At 43.4% G+C, this 21,242-nt stretch overlaps 2 protein-coding genes across 3 annotated transcripts in view; one reads left to right on the forward strand and one right to left on the reverse strand.

Annotated features, from left to right (window-relative positions):
* The window catches only part of WDFY4 (WDFY family member 4), a 112,678-nt gene extending 110,910 nt beyond the window's left edge, over window positions 1–1,768 (reverse strand). Inside the window, exon 1 of the mRNA XM_054637500.2 lies at window positions 1,562–1,768. The gene's annotated coding sequence lies outside the window, so the exon portion shown is untranslated. The remainder of the gene's footprint in view (window positions 1–1,561) is intronic.
* Window positions 1,769–18,772: 17,004 nt separating this feature from the next.
* Window positions 18,773–21,242, forward strand: part of ARHGAP22 (Rho GTPase activating protein 22) — a 120,726-nt gene continuing 118,256 nt past the window's right edge. Inside the window, exon 1 of one of the 2 annotated variants that reach the window (XM_077183102.1) lies at window positions 18,773–19,480. In XM_077183102.1, the coding sequence (XP_077039217.1) occupies window positions 19,447–19,480 (34 nt within the window). In that variant the 5' untranslated portion in view covers window positions 18,773–19,446. The remainder of the gene's footprint in view (window positions 19,481–21,242) is intronic. The other variant, XM_077183103.1, reaches the window with a different exon arrangement.

Below are 21,242 nucleotides of genomic sequence, written 5' to 3' on the forward strand. Positions count from 1 at the left end.
AATCTGCGTAATGAAAGAGTTCATCCCAGCTCCACAGAAACTCACAACCAGCTACTCACAAACAACTTCCTTAGTGAAGATCAGCTTGTAACAGGCTATGTGAGGCATTTAAAGTGTATATGAAACACTTTAATCTCCAAAACTACATGAAAGCAAAAGGAAGATTATGATATTCCTTGGTATTTATTCCAACTACGTGGACTACAAAAGCCATATCAGATTAAATATCAGCACTCCAGTATCAGTCTGCTGACTCTACTTGCACGACAGGCTTTAAATATTTCCACTAGAAGCCTTTTCTTGCATCTACCATTTGATTAGGACTTTTAAATCCTTTTAATTTTCTATTCATCTGGGAGGACAATTACTCTTCTAGACCAACCACAAAATCACATAGCTCATAATTCAAATATCTTTGGTATTAAGGATATATTAGGTATTTTGAAAAAGTCTTATATGTTGTCTCTTGTACACTCCATCACTTGTTCTGATCCTCAGTGTAAGTTAATAGCTTATTTCAGTTTTTATAAGTTTTTTGATTCTTAAGTTTGATAAGATACTTTTTGATAAGTATCACAATGATAAAAAAAGTAAAATCTAAATAATAAATATTTTAAAAGATATAAAAGTGAAGACTAATCAAATAAATCTGATAGTATCAGTCAGAATGCAGTGTCAGGTTACAGAGAGAAAAAGAGAGAAAATAGAACTTCATGGATTTTGCCTTTTTTCTAAATAAAGCTTGTGTGAAATCACACAGCAATGTGGTTACATCTTTCCAGACTGAAAAGACAGAAGGGAAGAAAGGCCTGACCAAAACTGGCAGAAGGACCAGCAGAATACTGTTACTAACAGCTTACCAGTTGAACAAACATGATTTTTTAATGACATGTTAATTATATTTATCTGTTATTACCCCCTTCAGCAGTTCATAGAAGCATTCAGGTAAAAAAATCCCAATTTGCACCAAGACCAAAAGAGAATCAAGTCTCATACCAAAATTCAGGCCAAAATTGGTCCCCTTTTTACAGTAAGTGTCTTCAAAAAATGTTAGTTAGTTCAGTGTACGTGCAATCTTTAATCTCCAAAAGTACATGAACACAAAATAAAGACTAAAATTGGCCTTCTTATTTACTTCAACTGTTCAGATAACAAAAGATATACTAGAAAAAATATCAGACCCCTAGTTCTAGGACTACCAGCTTTAAATATTCTTGCTCTAATATACTTTGCTTGACTATTAAATTCCAGGATTCTGTGGACTGTCAGAAACACACACTCAGATCATCCCAAAACTCCAGTGTGATATTCCTTTATGCTCCCTTCCTTTCATTAGCAGCCAAGATGACTCTTGAATGAACACAGTTATGACAGCTAATAATTGCAGATGCTAAAAACAGGAATTTTACTACTTCCTAAAGAAAACTGTCTTCGCACCGCAATTTACAGTGAACTTTGACAGAATCTTTCACTAATTGAAAGTAATCCTCTCAAAATATACCAGTGGCAGCCAATATTGCACTCTGCTCTGTCTGCTTTCACAGACACTCTCTTGACATACCTGGGCTCCTAGATGTGGTAGCTCCTATTGCAGTCAATAACCATATCCAGAGAAATGAGTGTTGCTGCTTCTGCCCTTCTAGGCACGTTGGTGTATGCAGCAGCTCCCACTCTGCTCTTTAAACTTTCCACTGTGAATCACCTGATTAGCTGCTGCACTTACTTCCTGAGGAAAGCAGAAGTGAAAAGCAAATGAGCCACAGCTCAGGATCCATCAAGCTCCCACAGCAATTTAGAAACAGCTCAGCTAACACACAAATCTGGAAGGCACAGCATTCTTTTCCCTTCATCAAGAGTAACCAGGTATTTCCCCCTCTGTACCATATTCACAAGGGAGAAGGGGAGTGGAATTTCATTTTGGTTTTAAATTTAAGGCTTACAACGCTACTACTGGAATACAGCACCACAAAGCTCATGTTCTCTGTGCAACTATTGTTGCTCATGCTCTCTGTGCAACTACAATAGTCAGGCAACTATTGTAGTCCTTCCTCAAATGCTGCACCCTTAAAATAAATACATTTGAATGGCAAGGGGAACACTGTGTCCCTGACCTGTTTACTGAAATGGTCAAGGCAGCTACTCAGATCAAGAGGCAAACAAGCACTATAAGCTCACTGACAACATAAATGAACCTTGATTAGATAGGGGCTTAGGGGAAGATTACTTCTCAGTTGTCTAGTTGCTTTTTTGTTCTTCCTAATAACACATCTGAAAGGCTTTATAATGTTTTTTTATGTTTGGTTGGTTTTTTTTAAGGGGAGGTGGAGTTTAAAGATTTTTTACACAGGAAATTCAAGTGTTTCCAACTGCTTCTCCCCAGCAATTTTATGGTGATCTTAAGAACCAACAGGATCATGACCTTACGGTGACTGAAACCTGAGGGGACTCTACCCTAGGTGGCTGTTTTCTGTTAAAGTCTGCTTTATTCACATGCTTGAAAAAGCATTCAGAAGGAAAACTAACCAGCTTTCTCTTCCAACCAAGCTGCAACTTCGTTGCATAAAGTGCTGTAAATCCAGGCTGAAGACTCCTAGTAAGTCATAAACCAGGATAACAATTGCCTGTACTCCACAGGGACCTCCCTTGATGCAGTGGTGTTCCTGGCACAGAGCAATCCCAGAGGACAGTTCTCATTCCTTATGGGGAATGTCTTGTATTGGAATACAGGAATCAGCAAAATCATGGGTTCAGTTCATTCCTTTACACATTATACCAGGATTTAAGCAGAATTGTAGCTTTGCAGCAAACAGAAATATACCTTAGATCCCAAGGAAAAGACTCTGCACCAGTGTATACATACAGTAGCCTCTAAACTGACCACGTTTTGGAAAGCATTAGCTAAACTAAGTTTTATTTAGAGAGTATTTTCCAAGAAGATGCGAGGTCACCCGGAGCTGTGCACACTCAGGGCAGCTCCAGAGAACGCTGGATTTGGCAACTTCAGTGAGCCCCAGAGCCACTCCCAGCCCCTGCTGCACTGGTGTGGCTGTGGGGCCTCTGGCAGTCTCAGCACAGGCTGAGCAAGCGCCTGCAGCCTCTGAAGCTCTGTGCCAACACATCTGCTGCTTTCCTGCTGTAGGCCATTCACATACCAGCTGATCCTCTTCCAGCTGCAATCTAGCCCAACCCATGCTGCTGAGTTGAATGGCAGAAGCACAGAGATCCAGAACAGAATATTAATGCCAATCCAGAGAGAACATCACCATCTCAGACTTCCTAACTCAGAACCAAGCCTAAGTGTGCTCCATTTCCATCCTTCTACTACCACTTTAAAAGCACAGATGGTCATTTGCAGCATCCCCACCATGCTGTTTGGTTAAAGAGGTTTATTTCCCAGAGATGTTCCCAATCCAGTGGTACCTCCTCACTAGATGATGTCTCCAGCAGACACACACAGTCATTAGGAGAGTCACAGCAGAGGAAGTACCATTTCTCTTTTTCATACTTCACTAACTGTTGATGGGCCTGAAAGTCCAGTTTCAACACACCCACCTACTTAATTTCTGCTTCACTGGAGCAAAACAGATGTAACCAAATTATCTGTAGTAAAAATAACTCAAGGGGTAAAGACAAACATACAGTTCACATAGAAACAAACAGTGCCACAACACCCTTTGTCAGCCTGGGTTGTTTATGCTAAAAACCCCTTTGTACAAAAATGGGAAGAAAAATCCTTCTTTGTCCTCTTCCCAACAGTCTCAGGGAAACAACAACAACAAAAAAGACATGTCTGCCACTTGCATTTGCATCTATGTCAGGGCACCTAGTTCAAAGGAACCTTCACTTTGAGACATCTAGAAAGGGCACTAAATCTCCTGGTCCCAGGAGCCAGCTGTACCAACACGACTGGAAACTGCCATCTGGTAGGGCAGCACTGTGATGTGATCCATGGCCCAGTGGAGACGGTGACTGCCTGAGCCAGACCTACAGCTGGCTTTCTGAGACAAGAATCCAGAGATAACTGTAGCTACAAGGCCCACCTGTCTCACAGCATCCAATACTGTTCCTCATGTTGCTTCTTGTCAAACTTCTCTCTTTGCCACTCCAGTCTCCACACACAAGTGAAAAAAAACTGATTCATGCCTTTACATCTATGATACCAGCCACACCAATTTATCTTATTGGTTCAGAATGCTAAGAATCACAGTACTTCTTCAGCCAGAGGTCAGCTAATGCAGATTTCCCCAAAAACACTACTTGCATACTTGCATACTGAAGCATACTTGCTTCAGTTGTATTACATTCACCAAATGGCTGACTGGCTACAGCAAGAGCAGACCCATCCTCTGGCTACTGCTGTGCCCCTGCCTTTGCCTGAGGGCTCATAGTTCAGCCCAACTGCAAACCCAAACAGGATGGGGCTTTACTGAAAAGCCTGTATTTCTCCCTTCAGCAGGTTTGTCTCCTTGTAGATATAAAAAATAAAATTCAGCTGAATTTGCTGAGACAATAAATTTTTGTGCTGCACATTTGTAACCTTCAATCTCGAGAAAAAAGCAAGTTAAACATATGTTCCTTTCAACATTTCAGTGTCCAAAAGTTGAATTAGCTGCAGGCTTTTCCCCACTCTTTGCCTTCTTCCTAAAATCCATCATCTTTTCTTGATAAAAAGAAAGTTGATTAAAAAATGTTCTTAGAATGATTATTCATTTCTTTAGGGAAGCGGCTGTGTTTCATTTTCCTCCCCTCTTTTCAGTGGCAGAACGGAAGCTGACAGAGAAACCTCAGAGAAAGGCAATGCAGAAATTTAAACCATCTGCTTTACCATCATTTTCACTCATCATTTTTCTCAGCAAACCTTGAAATATGCAATGAAGGAGGCATTCAGCTCCCTCAGCACATCCTCCCAAAGAGGCAAAAGCAGCAGGCACAAAGCAGCCGCAGACAGGGGGTCTGAGCAGCTCAGCTCCTCTCCCCAGGCACACGCACAGGGGAGGCGTGGAGCAGAACATGTACCCAGCCCACCCCTTGGGCTGGCTCTTCTCTGGAGGTCAAAGCCCTGGGGAGGTGGAAGGAGAAGACAGCTTCTGTTGGTGCTGGCAGGCAGCCCCAGCTGAGCCAGGGCCCTCCCTGCCCAGGCCCTGAGGGGAAGGAGGCGCCAGGAGGCCAAGCACGGGCACACGGTGCAGACTGCCAGGTAACTCACCTGTCTGTGCACCTGCACGGGTCACTGCCTGCAGCTGTACATTACATGGAGCTCATGCTGAGGAAACCATGAGAGATGGCTGGTGAAAACACACAGTTTATCCAGAAGGAGAGTATTTCCTGCCTGCTGCCTGCCAGCATCCCTTGCACCTGAGCACTCCCAGCCTGTGCTGGGAGCCCCAGACACCTCATACTACCCTGGCACCATGGCTGTGGGTTTAAAAGAACTAGGCAGTTTTCAGCCTTGCTTCTGTGGTCAAGCTCCTAACTGTCTCAGGAAAGTGATCCATTTCCTTTGTCCATGTTTCTGCCTGAGCAAGGTCAGGAGTTCTGCAGCTGCTCCTCTGTGCCCCTGGCACCTTCCATCAGCAGCAGCAATGTCATGTACTAAGGATCATCTGTCACTTGAATTTTGCTATTTCAAAATGTTTCATTGGAAACAAATTTCCTCCATCAACACAAATGTGTTAATCAAAATGAATTTTTTCCAATGCTTTTGTTTTAACAGGAACCAACAGAGGTGTATTCAATTGCCTGCATCTTACATGTTGGGCTGCAACAGTGGTTTTCAGTCTTTCAAAATCTGTGCAATCCTGAGATAGTTTCCTACAAACTATTATGCAGCACATGTAAATCAGCTGCTTGATAGCTTCACCCTTTGGTCATTTTTTTGCCTTTGTAAAAATTAGTCAGGGGGACTCACTGGATGATATAACTACAGAAGTACACTGAATAATTTTAAGCTACACTTTTTAAAAATTCTGTGCCTGAATAAATCTCAAAATTATTCCAGAGTCAATAAAATAGCATCAACTTTTAAAAAGACAAGAAAAAAGAAGCCTCATTGTAAAATGTATATGCAATAAAAGTGAAAACATTTTTATTTGAAATTGTCAGACCCAAAAAGAACTGTATAAATTGAATATTTTTTCCCAGAAGGAAAAAAGTATCAAAAAGAAAGTTCCTCTGGGAAGCTGCTATTTTGATTAAATGTCACCTACTGACTAGAAAAGTGTTGTGCAGGAAAATTTTAAGGCAACTTGACTGAACACATGATCTCCACACAAGAATCCATGTTAGCCTAATGAGATGGAGGAAGTTGAAAGGCTGGTGCAAAAAATTTAATTGTCATACCAATGGCATTACCCCTCCTGTACCTCAGATTAGTTCTCCACTACAGGACACACAGGAATTCGTTGTTTTCTTATCAACACAAAAGTTGTTGAATTAAACTATCATGATACAGAAGTTCTGCATGATTTTTTAAAATATTTGCAAAGCAAAGTTAGACTAAGACAGAGTCAGTATCAGAAAATAGGTCTCACAGGCAGCTACAGATAAAACCACAAAATGTAATAACAAAACCCACATTGACCAAGACCTGCTTTTCTTGCAAGATTCATTCTTATGTTTTTCTTAGAATATTTACTCTTATTCTCTCTGCAGAAGGATCATCAAAACCTCTGCAGACAACATCACTTCCTTCAGTTTCATAAATGGGTCCTAGTTCCTGTTTTACACCCCCTTTGCTTTCTGCAAGGATGTTTTGTAGCTTGCACAGCCTACAGCAACACTCATCATCATCTTAGAGGAAATAGGGAGCCTGAAGTTCAGGCTAAACAAATTAAACAAGATCCTTCAAACACAAGTGTGAGAACAGACATTTTTCCAGCTCTGATATGTCCCCTGCTAACTACTTTTTTTTTTTTTTTTTTTGTTGGTTGGTTTGGCTTTTTGGGGTTTTTTTGCAGCTTCCAAGCCTACTGATAAACTCCAGCTCTTGTGACCTTGTTCTCCAATAAGCTGTGCTCCCAGAGAGACTCTGCACATATCCAGGAAGGCTGCTTTCCCACAGTCATACCTGCTCAGTGCCTAATAAGCCAGGCTCAGTAAGCTGTCACACCCCATTCATGGATAAGCCAGGTTTTGCTATTGATATTCTTCTAGCACTGTGAACTAGACTCAGGTATCTTCTCGTTTCTTCAATTCTTTATTTATAGAACCAATACTCCAATTGCATTTGGTTTGCCATGTCATACAAAATTCTGGACAAAAGGAATGGGGATGAAAACAGTGGTTTTGCTGTCTGGTATGCTCTGATTTGAAAAAAAAAAAAAACAAACAAACAATTCTTGAAGGTGAGTTGCTTTCCTGGGGGATCTTGCTTTTAGGGTGTTCAAACAACCCCGTTCTAGGCTAGTAAATAATTAGAAAAAAGTCTCCATCTCTACTTAATTTATAGCCAGATTCTACATTAGTGTTTGCTTTTGTATTAGGAACTGGACCAATAAGGACACACAAAATTGCTGCTGCTCATCAGAGAGGTAATTTTAGTCCTGAAATTAAACCTGAGCACTGTACAAGTAGAAAATACTTTGTTAAGGGGGTAAATTAGAGCAACAAGGAACTAGTCATTGGCTGTGTGATCATTTGGAGCTCAGAGCATTCAGCAGAACTTGAAAGCAGAGCTGTCACAGCAGAGGTAGCTACCACATGCAGTAAAGGAGGAACTGGTAAAAGAACACAGTCCTTACCTTGCAGGGGGGCTCACCACAAGAGGGAAGTGCAACAAGCTCTTCAGCAGCTCCACGTCACACAGGAGCCCCTTCTGCTGCTGTGCCGCTGCAGGGCTGCAGAGCATTGGCTCAGGTCTGACAGACCAGAGAATTCCTTCTGCATGGCTGCACGTTAGGATGCCAGTCCAGACTCAGGGTGTCTGGGATCACTGCCCTCAAGAGCTGCCTGGCTGTAAGCAGGGAAATGTGAATGGCAGGCTGCACATGGAGGCTTATTCAGTAACAAGATTTGTCAAGCTGTCTAAAAAACAGACAGCAGTCATAAGGTGAAGCTTAAATGATTGTCTTGTATCTCAGTACATCAGTCACAATACAGATGCCTCAAGTTATGGGAGGAAGCAGAAACCTACCTTGTCAAAGTCTGGGACCTACACGCACTCAGAATGTAACCTGCAAGGTTTGCCCCCTTCATCCAGATATGGAGCAACAAAGTAGTACCAGAACCTGTGCTCAGAACGGGTTGACAGAAAAAAAAAAAGGAAAAAAATGTCAAAATCAGGCACATGGCTTATGCTTTATTCTGCACAAGTGGAAGAATAGCTCAGAGGGGGGATCCATCTTAAAAGACATCTGAAATGCACAGATGACAAGCATATGACTAAACCTTTAGTGAGGTAGGCCAGGATCTGGTGGCATTTCTGTTTCTATTTAATGTCTTATTTCATTTCCAACAAACTTTTTTTTTTTCCCCCTCAAATGAGATGAGAATAAAGATGAAAAATTCAGACAGACAGCCTTTGCCCAACACAGGCATTCCTGCCAGAGATATTCAGAGCTATCCCCTTTCCACAGGGCAGTTTTGTCCATGTAGATGTTAAATAGGAAACTGTACCTTACAGCCTCCTAGCTGCTGTCTGAGCTCCAGAGAGCATTACCTGCTTTGTGGTTCCCAGCAGTAACCTGGGCAGTTTTCATTCTGAGCATCTTTTGTGTTGGCACCATCCTCCCTGAGTGTCACGAGGTGGCAGCACAACAGAAGGGCTTGCAAGGGCTGCTCCTGCATCAGGCAGCCAAAATCTCACATACCTGCAAGTACACAGCTCAGTTTCGTCTTAGAGTTGCAGCTTCCAATTATTTTCCTGAGACCATCTTAAAAAATGAGACAGTAGAGTGCCACAGCACAAAATATAACCACTCACCTGCCTGTTTGCAGGCTTTCAGCTACTTAAGCATTTATAGGATTACATTTCACATTCCCACCAGCCTCTGGAATGGACAGGTTTTACTTGGGCACCCAGCAGAGAAGCCACTTAGAAAACAGTGCTGTATTTTGACCTTCTCCCTTTAGGGACACAGTTTATAAAGGTGTCAGCATGTAGCAGAGCAGATAAAAGATTGTGGATGAAGAATGAAACTCTGGGGGAAGCAAATTACCTTTACATTTTGTCAGCATTAGGAAAATAAAAAACATAAGGGATATTTAGTTTAAAAAATAGTTTTTGATACTTTCAAAACCAATCTAGTTGATGCTTTGTTTTGGAAAGGTATTTTTTCCTTGAACAAAAATATTAGTAAGGTTAGATGAAGGATAACAAACAAGAACATACTGAGACAAATTATATTGATGGGGAGTTCAGGTGGGTGATTTTTAGAGGGTTATTTAGTTGCTTTTAACCAAAACAAAAATTCCATTCATAAAACTCTAAAGAATAGCTTGGCTCTCTCTGAAAATCCAGTAATATAGAACTTTTCAGTACCTTATTTTTTCCAAGTTGAAATTCTCTACAGGAACACAAGCTTAGGAATCTTGTTAAGGATCTAGAATCATAGGATTCTTTTGGTCCTACAGATTTCTGACTTTTCAAATGAAGTATCTCTATGCAGACTCATTATACTGCAGCTATGAGTGGACAACCTCCACAGCAGGACATATCTGAGAAAATATTTATAAAAATAAACAGTTGGATAGTCCAAATGAGTCTGCTCCACATATGAATATTGAGGAAGGCAAAGGGAAGAAGCATTTGTCTTCTTCCAGGAAAATGGTTCCCTTGTAAACAAGATGCTGATTACCAAGTTAAGACAATCTTTAATAGGATAATATCTGCTCTAAAATGAATGATGCTTTAAAATACTATGATTCCTAAATTTTCTTCACCCACAGAGAAGTTTAAAATATTTTTAAAAGTAATATCACACTGTTTCCATAACATTTTGATCCAAAAATATTCATGGGAACATATTTTTAGATAACACATACACATAATAAGTAATATTTCTTATTCTTCCATACATTTTGAAAAGCTTATGAGAGAGGTCAGTTTTACTGACTCCATTTCACAGGCTGGAAACAGTAACATTAGGAATTGAAATGACATTCCCAGCCAGTTCTGTGGCAGAGCCACAAATAGTACTTGGGCCTCCAAACTCCAAGTCTGGAAGTCATTAACAACTCTATTTTAATTTCATTATTTTCTTCTTCTCTGCTTAAAATGATTTGAAACAGAAGAAAAATGGGTCAGTATTAAAATAACAGCACATTTGAAATTTTTAGCTCCCTCCATTTTCACCTAGCCTCCAGTTTTCACCCTAGTTTCATTTTGAATCAGATCTGACTAAATGACTATATTTTTCCCTGAGGCAGCAGGAGGAGATACATTCCTGAGGATGCCAGTTTCAGTCCAAGGTGTCTGAAATATGCATGCACTGCTCTTTGATTCCTGCCACTAAAAGAAAAAAAGTAACATTCATTCTGCAGAGATAGCATTCAAGTTTTAAATAATGCATTTCTTTAGCTCCTCTCCCAGCCAAGGACCTAATTTCTTACAGGCCCATAGGTGACAGAAAGGATAAGCAATTGCCCAGGTTCCTGTGTTTTATGCAGCTGATTCATGAGGTCCTGCAGCTCCTTGTCAAAGGATATATTACTGTCGCTGTTCTCAAAGGTGCAGGGAAGGTCTGGGGGGTGTAGAGAAACAGCTGGACAAGAGAGAAATCCATGATGTTCCAGGCTTTCACATCCTACCTGTGTCTCGGTCTCTCTGCGAGCCTCTCAGGAGCCCTGGGCCAGTCCCGAGCCGGCAGACATTGGAGGGAGCAGCCCTGACACGGCCGACAGCGGGGAGACACTGTCTGTGTGTGCCCCGAGGGTGCTGAGGGCACCTGGGCTGGCAGGGAGACACTGTCTGTGTGTGCCCCGAGGATGCTGAGGGCACCTGGGCTGGGGGGAGACACTCTCTGTGTGTGCCCCGAGGGCACTGAGGGCACCTGGGCTGGCAGCAGGGAGACACTGTCTGTGTGTGCCCCGAGGGTACTGAGGGCACCTGGGCTGGCAGGGAGACACTGTCTGTGTGTGCCCCGAGGGTACTGAGGACACCTGGGCTGGCAGGAGACACTGTCTGTGTGTGCTCCGAGGGTACTGAGGGCACCTGGGCTGGCAGGGAGACACTCTCTGTGTGTGCCCCGAGGGTGCTGAGGGCACCTGGGCTGACAAGGAGACACTGTCTGTGTGTGCCCCGAGGGTGCTGAGGGCACCTGGGCTGGCAGCAGGGAGACACTCTCTGTGTGTGCCCCGAGGGTACTGAGGGCACCTAGGCTGGCAGGGAGACACTCTCTGTGTGTGCCCCGAGGGTGCTGAGGGCACCTGGGCTGACAGCAGGGAGACACTGTCTGTGTGTGCCCCGAGGGTGCTGAGGGCACCTGGGCTGACAGCAGGGAGACACTGTCTGTGTGTGCCCCGAGGGTACTGAGGGCACCTGGGCTGGCAGGGAGACACTCTCTGTGTGTGCCCCGAGGGTGCTGAGGGCACCTGGGCTGGCAGGGAGACACTGTCTGTGTGTGCCCCGAGGGTACTGAGGGCACCTGGGCTGGCAGGGAGACACTGTCTGTGTGTGCCCCGAGGGTACTGAGGGCACCTGGGCTGGCAGGGAGACACTGTCTGTGTGTGCCCCGAGGGTACTGAGGGCACCTGGGCTGGCAGGGAGACACTCTCTGTGTGTGCCCCGAGGGTGCTGAGGGCACCTGGGCTGGGCGCCTGTGCAGCACAAGAGACACCAGAGACATCGGTAGAAGAGAAAGGGCCGACTCTGAGCAGGGGTTAATCCAAGGTTTTATTAGGATCCCAAAGGAGCTCCTGCACCTCAGGGGGCTGGCTTCCTGCCGAGAGCCCCGAGAGATGTGCCAAGGTCACATTTGAAGGGAGGTGGAAACTGAAAGTAGAGAACATTTTACCAACCAATGAGTGACCCTGAGGGATGGGTACTGGGGGACAGACACATAGGACAGAGTATGGGGCAAGGCCTGGGGGGCTGACCCCTGGCCTCTGGACAATCACTCGACGACTTGGACCGAAACTTCTGGATAGGGGGGATGGGATGCTGAGTGATTGACAGAGAGCCAGGGTGGGGGTTTGGGGATGATCTCATCCTGGGAGAGGGATAACACAGGTAAAGGGAGGGGGGTACAGTCTGGGATAAACCATTTGGGAAAAATATGGGAATACAAAACAAAACTACTTCAAAGAATTACAAAATATGAAAACGCACTACAACATACCTGTCTCAGGAATATCAAAGAAGCTCAATCTGGCAAGTTTTGTTAGGTGATTGGAGCAGACTGCATAACTGGGTAGGTAACACAATTAGAATCAGAGATGTGAGCACAACAGCACAGTTAACTGGGACCTGGTCATGTCAAGAAACTTCATCTTGAAGTTTGAGATGCTTTGCTTACATAAGGAAAAATCCAAACAATGTGAATTACTCCAATAAATTCTGATCCAGCAGGTCAGTTAAGTATATATTTTGATGTGCTTGTGAGCACTCTCTCATTATTATTTAAATTTGATTAATTTCAAACGCTTTTCTATATTGGAATCAGGAAATTAAGTTCAGAAAGATCAGAATACATTTCACAGAGAATTTCAGTGAGAAGCTCACCCATTTAAAAGAGGCAATGATGAAGGGAAGATCTTCAACTGTGATTCCCTGATTTGACAGCAGTAGCAGCCCTCTTGGATCTGTGATGATCTGAAGGTGATAGTGAAGCAAGGGCTAGAGAGAAAAGTAGCATTTTGATAGATCAAAAGATATAGCAGCAGAAAAGAGGCTTTAAGACAGACTCACAAAAATGTTAATAGAAGGGAGCTCTGGAGGTTGCTTAGTCCAGCCTTCTGCTTGGAACAGAAGCAGCACCAAAACCAGACTGATCTAATCATCTTAAAAATCTCTGAAGGCTGACATCTCCCCTGCTCTGCAGACATCTGTCCCAGTGCTGCACCATCATCCTCCTGGTCAGAAAGATATTCTGGGCTCCATTCTGAGTTTCTATAAGGTCCAAACCTGGGGGCACTGCTTTTTCAGCATCTGTACTACGAGGTGTTTGATTTTATGCTCTGAAAATGCCCTTGAACTACTTGTGGGTTGATATTAGATTCCTTCACTAGCCTTTTTACCAGCTTAACTAAGTCTGTCTCCGTCAAGTCTTCCCTGTAGGAGAGATGCCCTAGTCCTCAATAGTCTGAGTACTCCCTATTCAAATGTGAAACACGTCAAACAAAATATGATTTGGGAAAAAATTATTTCTGTGTACCTTAGTTGTGTTAACTCTATTTTATCCGGCTTTGAGACACAAGCAGAAATGTCATTGTCATCCTATTTCAGATTGGAAAACATCCACTAGATCTTGCATGGAGCAGAACAAAATAATTCAAAGTCTCTGATCTGCCCTGACGTGTCCCCAGTAAATATTGCAATGGTTAAAAGATTTCTCTCTGCCTCACTGATAAAGTTATCATCTAGACAAAAATTAAGATGGGCACTGGTTGTCCATAGAAGTAGTATCCATTCTATATTTATCTCCTTTTCCTGTGAAAAGCAAATGCAATGCCATACTTAGAGCCATCCTGTCTCAGTACCCTTATGTTCACCTTCATTACCAAAGGAAGCTGCTTGCAGACATGTTAAGCATATGTCAACAGCAAGAGTCTGTAGTACTAAAGGGGACATATCATTTCTGATCCTGGTATAATAAGGATAATACCACAAGGACAAAACAGAAAATATATATAAAAAACCAAACTACAAACATATTTTGTCTCTCTGATTATGAAATCTAGAATATTTGGATTTATAAGAGACTTACTGCTCTGAAGAACGTTCTTACATTCCTAATCTAAGCCTTGCTTTCCTGTAATACATGAAGGTGCATCACAAAACACACTAGGAAATCTTTATCAGATCATTCAGAATTGTCTATCCATTTTTTTACCACCTATTCAATTGCACTGCCTAATAGCTTCTCAAAAGCTAAAAATTTCTGTCAAAGGTTTCCCTTCTCATTTGAGTAGTGCACCTTGACATGGTCAGAGATCACTGTTTATAACAAAATCAGAAAGAGCACATCAACTTCTCTGATGTTTGTCAAGTAGAAACAAAAAAAAAGAGAAAGAAATCCAAGCTCTGCTTTTTTAATCTATGAGGGAAAATAGCATACAATTCTCAAGGTGTTTTTGCAGGGCACTTATGTAAAATACCTATTTTTCTTTCTTACAGGGCACTCTTTTGAATAAATTTGGATTTTGCTAAGGTATTTCCAATAGTAGTGAGATCTAACAGGAGTAGAGGTAGACTTGGTATATGTTCACCACTGCAGAGGGGAAAAAGTTAAGTGTGGCAGGAATATTTCTGCAGGGTAGTTTCTTATCCTACTGATGTCCAAGGCAGCTATGTTATAGGCTTCTCTCAAGCTACAGCTGCTCTCTAGAGAGTCACTCTTACATCCTGAAATCAAAGATTAATTACTCTGGACCTATTTGTGGAACGTGACTAGATGGGAAGGAACATTGAGTGTAAAAGAATAATAAAGACACCCAGAAATTCCCTAGTTTCACTCTGAAAAACAGTAAAAATTATTATTTTTCAGTGTCCCCCCTAATCCCCACTCCTTAATGTAGTTCTGCAAGAATCATAGTTCTGTCCCTTCCTAGCAACCCTGATGTGTTTGGCACATTCACTGCCTCCTGCAGTAACCATCAACCCTGGGAAGCCCAAGATGTCATTAGGCTTATGCATTTTCTTACTTTTCAGCCAAATCCAAAGAAATCATTCCAGTCTTTGTCCCTGGCATTAGATAATCCCCAAAGTTTTTCCTGAATCACCTTTTTTCCTCAAAGACACCTTTGAGCTTCCAGTTGTTTCCAGAGCTGCTCTAGAACATCCACACAGCTTCCTCCATTCTGCATTATCAGTTTACATGATACTAGAGAGGCAATCTCCAAAGAAGAACAGGAAAATCCTCACTTCATGGATTGAGTGTTTCTTGCTATAAGCCCTAAGACTGCCAGTAAAATCACTGGTTACTGGAAGCTGAAAGACCAGTAGCCTATTTCACCTGGAAAACCAGCTGGCATCATCAGCATCAAGAGATTTCAAGTGGTGATCATTTGCCTGTAAGCAAGGGCTATATCAAATTGCAATTCCTTCTGGTCATTAGATACTTGAAAAGTTGTTAATTTATGCACAAACTTTTTCAGCAGAATTCCACAGTTCCTGAATACATAAACATTCAAACTTGCCTTGCAGAAGAAACGTTGCTGCAGTTATTGATCTCAAAGCACACACCGTGGTCTTTCGTTGTTTCTCTGGACCCTTTTCCATCAATTCCATTTTATAACATATTAGAACAGATTGCAGTTTTTGTTACAGTCTAAATAAACTGTATCTGAGATTCAGTGGGGCCAAAGTCCAGGGTGGTTTGATCTTGGGCTTTGATCCAGGTGCATCATGCTGATGAGCAAAGAAAATGTTATCAGTCAGCTAGTTACAACAAGTCCTTGGCCTGTAGATGGAAGCAGAAGATGAGGAGGAGGAAAAAGGATATACCATGTGCTAATTGGTAGGTGACAGCATGCTGTGTGTGCAGCCTGGGGAAACAGAGATCCATTCAATCTGCCTCACAACAGCTCCAGCAACTTCCCTGGCCCACGCATCTTCCGTCTCAAGCACCCGCCGCGTTTCATAGCCTCCAGTCATCAGCCTTGGCGCCAACACATGAATCATAGCTTCTGTGGGGGTCCCCACTGCAGCAACTCATTATCATCCTCTGCAGTTAGATAGCACTTGCCAATCCCAGATCTCAAAACGCTGCATTAATATGGACATGACCTGGGCTTTAATATCTTGCTTGGAGCCCTGGGAAATCAGCTGTCATTAGGACAAGAGACCCCATCTCCTCGCTCTCCTAAAGCTTTCTAATCCCTAAGTCACATCACCTGCCTTCATTTTGTGTGCTTAACCATCAATGGGGAACACTTGTGACAGACAGAAGAGTTTTTCCACATTTCAAAAAGGCAGCAGATAATTAATGACTACATTTATTTTTAGATTCCCATAAGAGTCACATACTAGCACTTCTCCAGTATGTGGCTAGTCAAATAATTTCTGTTTTCTAGCCTACTAGATGCTTAGTGCTCTACAATAGACTTTACTTCTGGATTTAACCAAGCAGAGGAATAGAACCATGAGAGCACTGGTTTACAACAACGGGTGCACATTATCACTTTGGTATCCCAAGCCATCAGGGATGCCCCTCTCAACTCAGATCAGTCATAAAAAGTCCTATTGCCTACAGCTTAGCAGCTTCCTAACCAGTCTGAGAGGCCTGCTAAATGGGCCAGCCCTTAGAGCCCAGCTCTGGAATAGAATAACCAACAAACCCCCTTTTCCCCCTAAGGATAAGAGAGGGAGAGCACAGCAGGGCAGGCCATGGTACCCATAGTATTTGAATGAAGTAAGGAGAAAAGATTTAGAAATGGCCAGGTTCAATGAGGGCATGAGCACATCCAACATGCTTATAGCAATAAAGAAGCAAGTCTAGGGTCAAGCTAGGAAAACACCCTGCAGCTCTAAGAGTGAGAATTCACATAGCATAACAATTACCAATACCAGATGTAATCTTCTAATTACCAGGTAGCTCCATAGCATTGAAGGAAAGGTAAAGTCTAGCTGAAAAAACAGTCTCTAATTATAACCCAAATTCATACATCACTGAAGGCTAATGTTCCTACTAGATAGCTGAAGCTGGATATGAAGCCCAAGCCTGGGCTTAAATAGAGGTCCTGGACCTGTGGGCAGAGGGTGTGAACGGTGACCATGTGAGGTGTGTTAGGGCCATTAAGGCTATTAATGCACTTCAGGACCACAACACAGGTTTCTTCCATCTTTGCAGAGTGTGTTTACATGGGAGAACATCTCTGCTTCTGGGATGGAAAGGAGCTGTTAAACTCATACAGGAGAATTAAGGTAAATGAAAATCATTGAGGTAACTCCTCCTGATTTTTTTCTTCAGTTTAAGCTTTCAGTATAGAAGCTTTAGGAATTAAACATTCCTATAGTGTCTGGTTTCTTCTAGAAACTTTTACTACCTTTCTACTGGATCTACTCTTAGTGTTTCTATAAGGAACTATTTCTCTAAATTTCTAGACTAAAGTATTGCAGCTAGTGTAGAACCACTTACTGGAGGTGGTTGTTTGGTTGTATTTTATTTTGGTTTTTTCTCTCAGATGGCTTGTTTGTTTTAATTTGGTTTGTTTTTCTTTCCTTGGCAAGCAGTTTACTTCCCCCAAATAGCGTTTCATAATTTTAGATCTAAATTTCAGACCAGTATTAAATGGGGGAAAAACCCCAACATCCCCCCCCACACTTTCCTAGTCTTTAAAAGTTCATTTATGTTCATACTTTAAAATGGCTTTAAGAAGGGCCAAAAACATTTAAGTCAAAGCAAAACAGGTCAAATTGAATGTTTCTTTTTCCACTGAGTATTTTTTATTTAACAGGCAAAAACTTAGAAGTTAGCATTTAGTGTTGAACTTGGCTTGAATGTTTCAATTTTACTCACAAACAGGATAATTATTTATATAGCTCACATTATATAATATTTTTCCTAGAGAGGAAATCAAGTTTTCATGGGAAATGACTTAGCAGGATGAAGTGTTCTGTGCTTCCCATGAGGTTAAAAGTTTAGTCAGCTTTATCCCTTGTCATGTTTACTGTACACACCTTTTGACTTCCTGGTCAAGCTGTAAAATTATATGTGTAAACAGCACTAAAACAGACAGGAATTACTAAAAATACAGAGATAAAAATAGTTCTATTAAATAGTTAGTCAGAAAGGCAGGGGTGTAAAAAGCCCCTCTGCTGATGTTCTTCCTGCTTATCCACAGTATCAGCGTGCTTGCTAAGTTTGCTGGCCAAGGGACCATCAGCTATTCTTCACTGTGCTGAAACCCAGCTAAAACAGATGATTAGTGGAGAGATAGCTGCAGGAGGCTGTGTGTTCAGAACTGAGACAGCAGTTCAGATCCGTCTTCTGTCCTTCCTTACAGGTGTGTAAGTTTGAGTTCATGCCACCGTGGCCTCAAAGATTTACCAACACTTATAAGCTGCTGGTTTTACCAGCAGCTAAAGGTCCAAAACATCTTAGCTATTGCTGTAGTTGCACATTGAGAAGCACAACCCCTGTAAAGAGCCAGAGAACCTTTCCAGTACTGGAGATATGACTTGATAGCCAGCATTCAATATTCAAAATGTGATAGATCTTGGAAGAGGAGAAAACTGCCAATCTCAAATGCTTTTTGTCAGTATAACTCAGCAATACAGGGTGTTACTCCAATATACAAAATATGATAGATCTTGGAAGAGGAGAAAACTGCTAATCTCAGACGCCTTTTGTCAGTACAGCCTTTTGTCAGGGTGATACTGCAGGGCAGGTACACTGCTAGGGAGGTATTTACCCCTTTTTGGCACTCACAGAAGAAACTGCTGGGTGGATGGAGCTACGAGCAGCCAGGGTCAGGACATGTCCATTACTCAGGTGCAATCATCATCCAATTATCTATTTATATTTTATAGATACTATTTAAGAGTTTCTATCTATGTCAATAAACGTTTGTCCTTTCCTCCTCTTCGTTACTGGCTGCACAACTACAGACTTGCCTCCCTCCTTGGGAGGGGTGAGCTTAGCAAACAGTACAATTAAAAAGGATGGGCGCTAAAATGTCATGTAATGTAAAACGTAATGAGGACATTCCCTTGTGCCCATCCTGCCAGTCTGCCAGCGCAGGCGAGAGGTATTTGTCTCTCTGGCAGAGAGCAGTGGGTCGTTTCTCGCTCGGCTCCCCGTCTCTCACCGGGATGCCTCGCCGGGAGGGATGCAGGGCTCAGCAGGTGGCCTAGCACGCCGCCGCCCTCAGGACCAGCGCTCTCGCTATTTCTTCCAGCGCAGAAGAAACCCCGCTGAATCAGGCTCAGCTCCCGATGCGAGCCTTGCCGAGCCGAAGCATCTGTTGAGCGCAGGGCGCGGAGGCAGGCGCAGCCCGGCCGCGGGGCTGAGCGCGGCTCGCTGGAAGCGGCGGCACATTGATCATCACATTGATCATCACATTGATCGCATTGATCACACGGCCGCGCGGCCAATTAGCGCCAGCAGCCGGGGCCAGCCCTCGTGTCTGCGCGCTGCCCATCTATCGGCACTAATTACCGAGACACTTCATGCCTACTTTGGATGGGAATTAATTCGAGGCCAGATAAATAATGCATTAGGGTTTATCCAGCCCCGCGTGAAGCGTCGCCCCCGAGGCAGGGCTGGAGCGGCGGCAGCGGCGGCGGGGATGCGCGGGGCGGCGGCCGGGGCCGGGCGCTGAGGCTGCGGGCAGCGCCCAGCCGGGAGCATGCTGAGCCCCAAGATCAGGCAGGCCAGGAGAGGTGAGTGTGCGACCCCTGCGCCCCGCGGGGTGGGGACGGAGACCGGCTGCTGGCACGGGGAAACTTCGCGGCGGCGGCGGAGGAGAGCCCTGGCGCTGCCCGCGGAGTGCACCCACCCCGGCTGCGGGGGCTGCTGCCCCGCTGGCCGAAACCAGCCCTGGGGAGGAGTGACTGGTCGGGGAGAATGAAGCCTAGGAGGAGGAGACCTGTGCTGGTGATCACCGGCGTGGTCTGCAATGTCTGGGCTAAACAGCATCATTAATTAAAAAAAATAAATAGTACTCTGTCCTGGGACTCGACATAGCCTTTTCATCCCCTTACTGGTTGCTAATGCTGTGTTTCTAATGCTGAGTTCATGATAACGGCTGGAGACAGGTGTGTCTAGTTTACCTGCAGCATCTTGGGGAAGCAGTTTGCTGTAGCACATTATCTTTGCAGGGCTGGATGCAGGAGGTGGAGATACTCGTTCTATGAGCTGTAGGCAAAACAAAAGGAAGAAGGAAAACCTGCCCTGGGTTTGCAACAGATGCTTTGAGCAGTCATTCGGAGCTGTGAGGTGTAGTGTGCCATGTTTGTGAAGCAGAGAGCTGGGGCTGGGCACAGCCGTTGTCTCCATGTCAGGTCACCTGGAAGAGATGTGCTGGCAGGGGATGCATTCTGTGATCTTCAGGGGCAGCACCAGCTACTCGTTTGACATGGCATTTGGAAGTCATCATTGCCACTCACAAACTAATGACAGTGTCAGAGGGATCTCTTCCTGCCCACTGGAAACAGATTAGAGTAATATCATTTAGGAGCTAAAGCAAACACATTCAGAAGAGTATGTAAAGATTAGGGTTTTCTTCAGCCATGCCAGTATTGTCAAATAGGAAAGATATCACTGGTTCTAGCTACTGTGATTTCTGCACAGGTACTTTCAGCCAAATGTCACTGCATCATGTATTGAAAGCCCTATTACGTGATGAACGGTCCTTAAAATACTGACAGCCCATTAAATAGCTGTTAGCATCTTGGAAAGAAGCTTCCTGCCATCTGGAGGTGTCAGGATCAGATATGTACTGCTGCACCCACAGTAAAGTCATAATTACTTATTTTTCAGTTACACAGGGTTGTAGAAGTTCAGCAAGTCTTTTGTAGATGCTGTCTTTGCCATCCCCCTTCTAAGGGAGTCTTTTAATATATGTATTATCCAGCATTCCTGGTAGCTATTATAGCTCTGATGAGACAAGCTAGGTGATGCTGCTAAGGTTGTACAGGAAGGCTGTGTCATGCCTGCCATTCTTCCACTCTCTTCAAATCACCTGGAAGAGACTAATTTGTGTATTAATATGTGTTGAAGTCTAGGTATGGGACAGACATTCTAGATCCCTAGGGCCTCCTGATACTCAGGGGACAAACTATAGTGTACCTTTGTGATTCAATTTCAATTTATAGCAGTATGTGTCATTCTCTCTGTGTTTGTTCTGATTGGTTCATTACCTGTGCATAGGTAAGTTTATTTCTGAATGAATTTAGAACTCATGAAAAGAGCTGGGATTCTGGAAAGTTTCTTACTTTTGCAATGCTGTAGCAAAGCACTGGTAAACTCTTGCAAAACTTACCAAGTAGGACCTAATCCTGCAAGGTTCTTCTCTAGCTCTTGTTCACAGGAACTGTAAACAGGCCATGCTGGAGATGCTGAATGGTTCTTTAAGGTGAGTGTCCCACCTTGCAAGACTGAGCTAAATAGGAAATGGCAGTTCATGCTCCCTGGAGTCTCAGC

This window comes from Agelaius phoeniceus, chromosome 9 (genome assembly GCF_051311805.1).
Source record: "Agelaius phoeniceus isolate bAgePho1 chromosome 9, bAgePho1.hap1, whole genome shotgun sequence".
NCBI lineage: Eukaryota > Metazoa > Chordata > Aves > Passeriformes > Icteridae > Agelaius > Agelaius phoeniceus.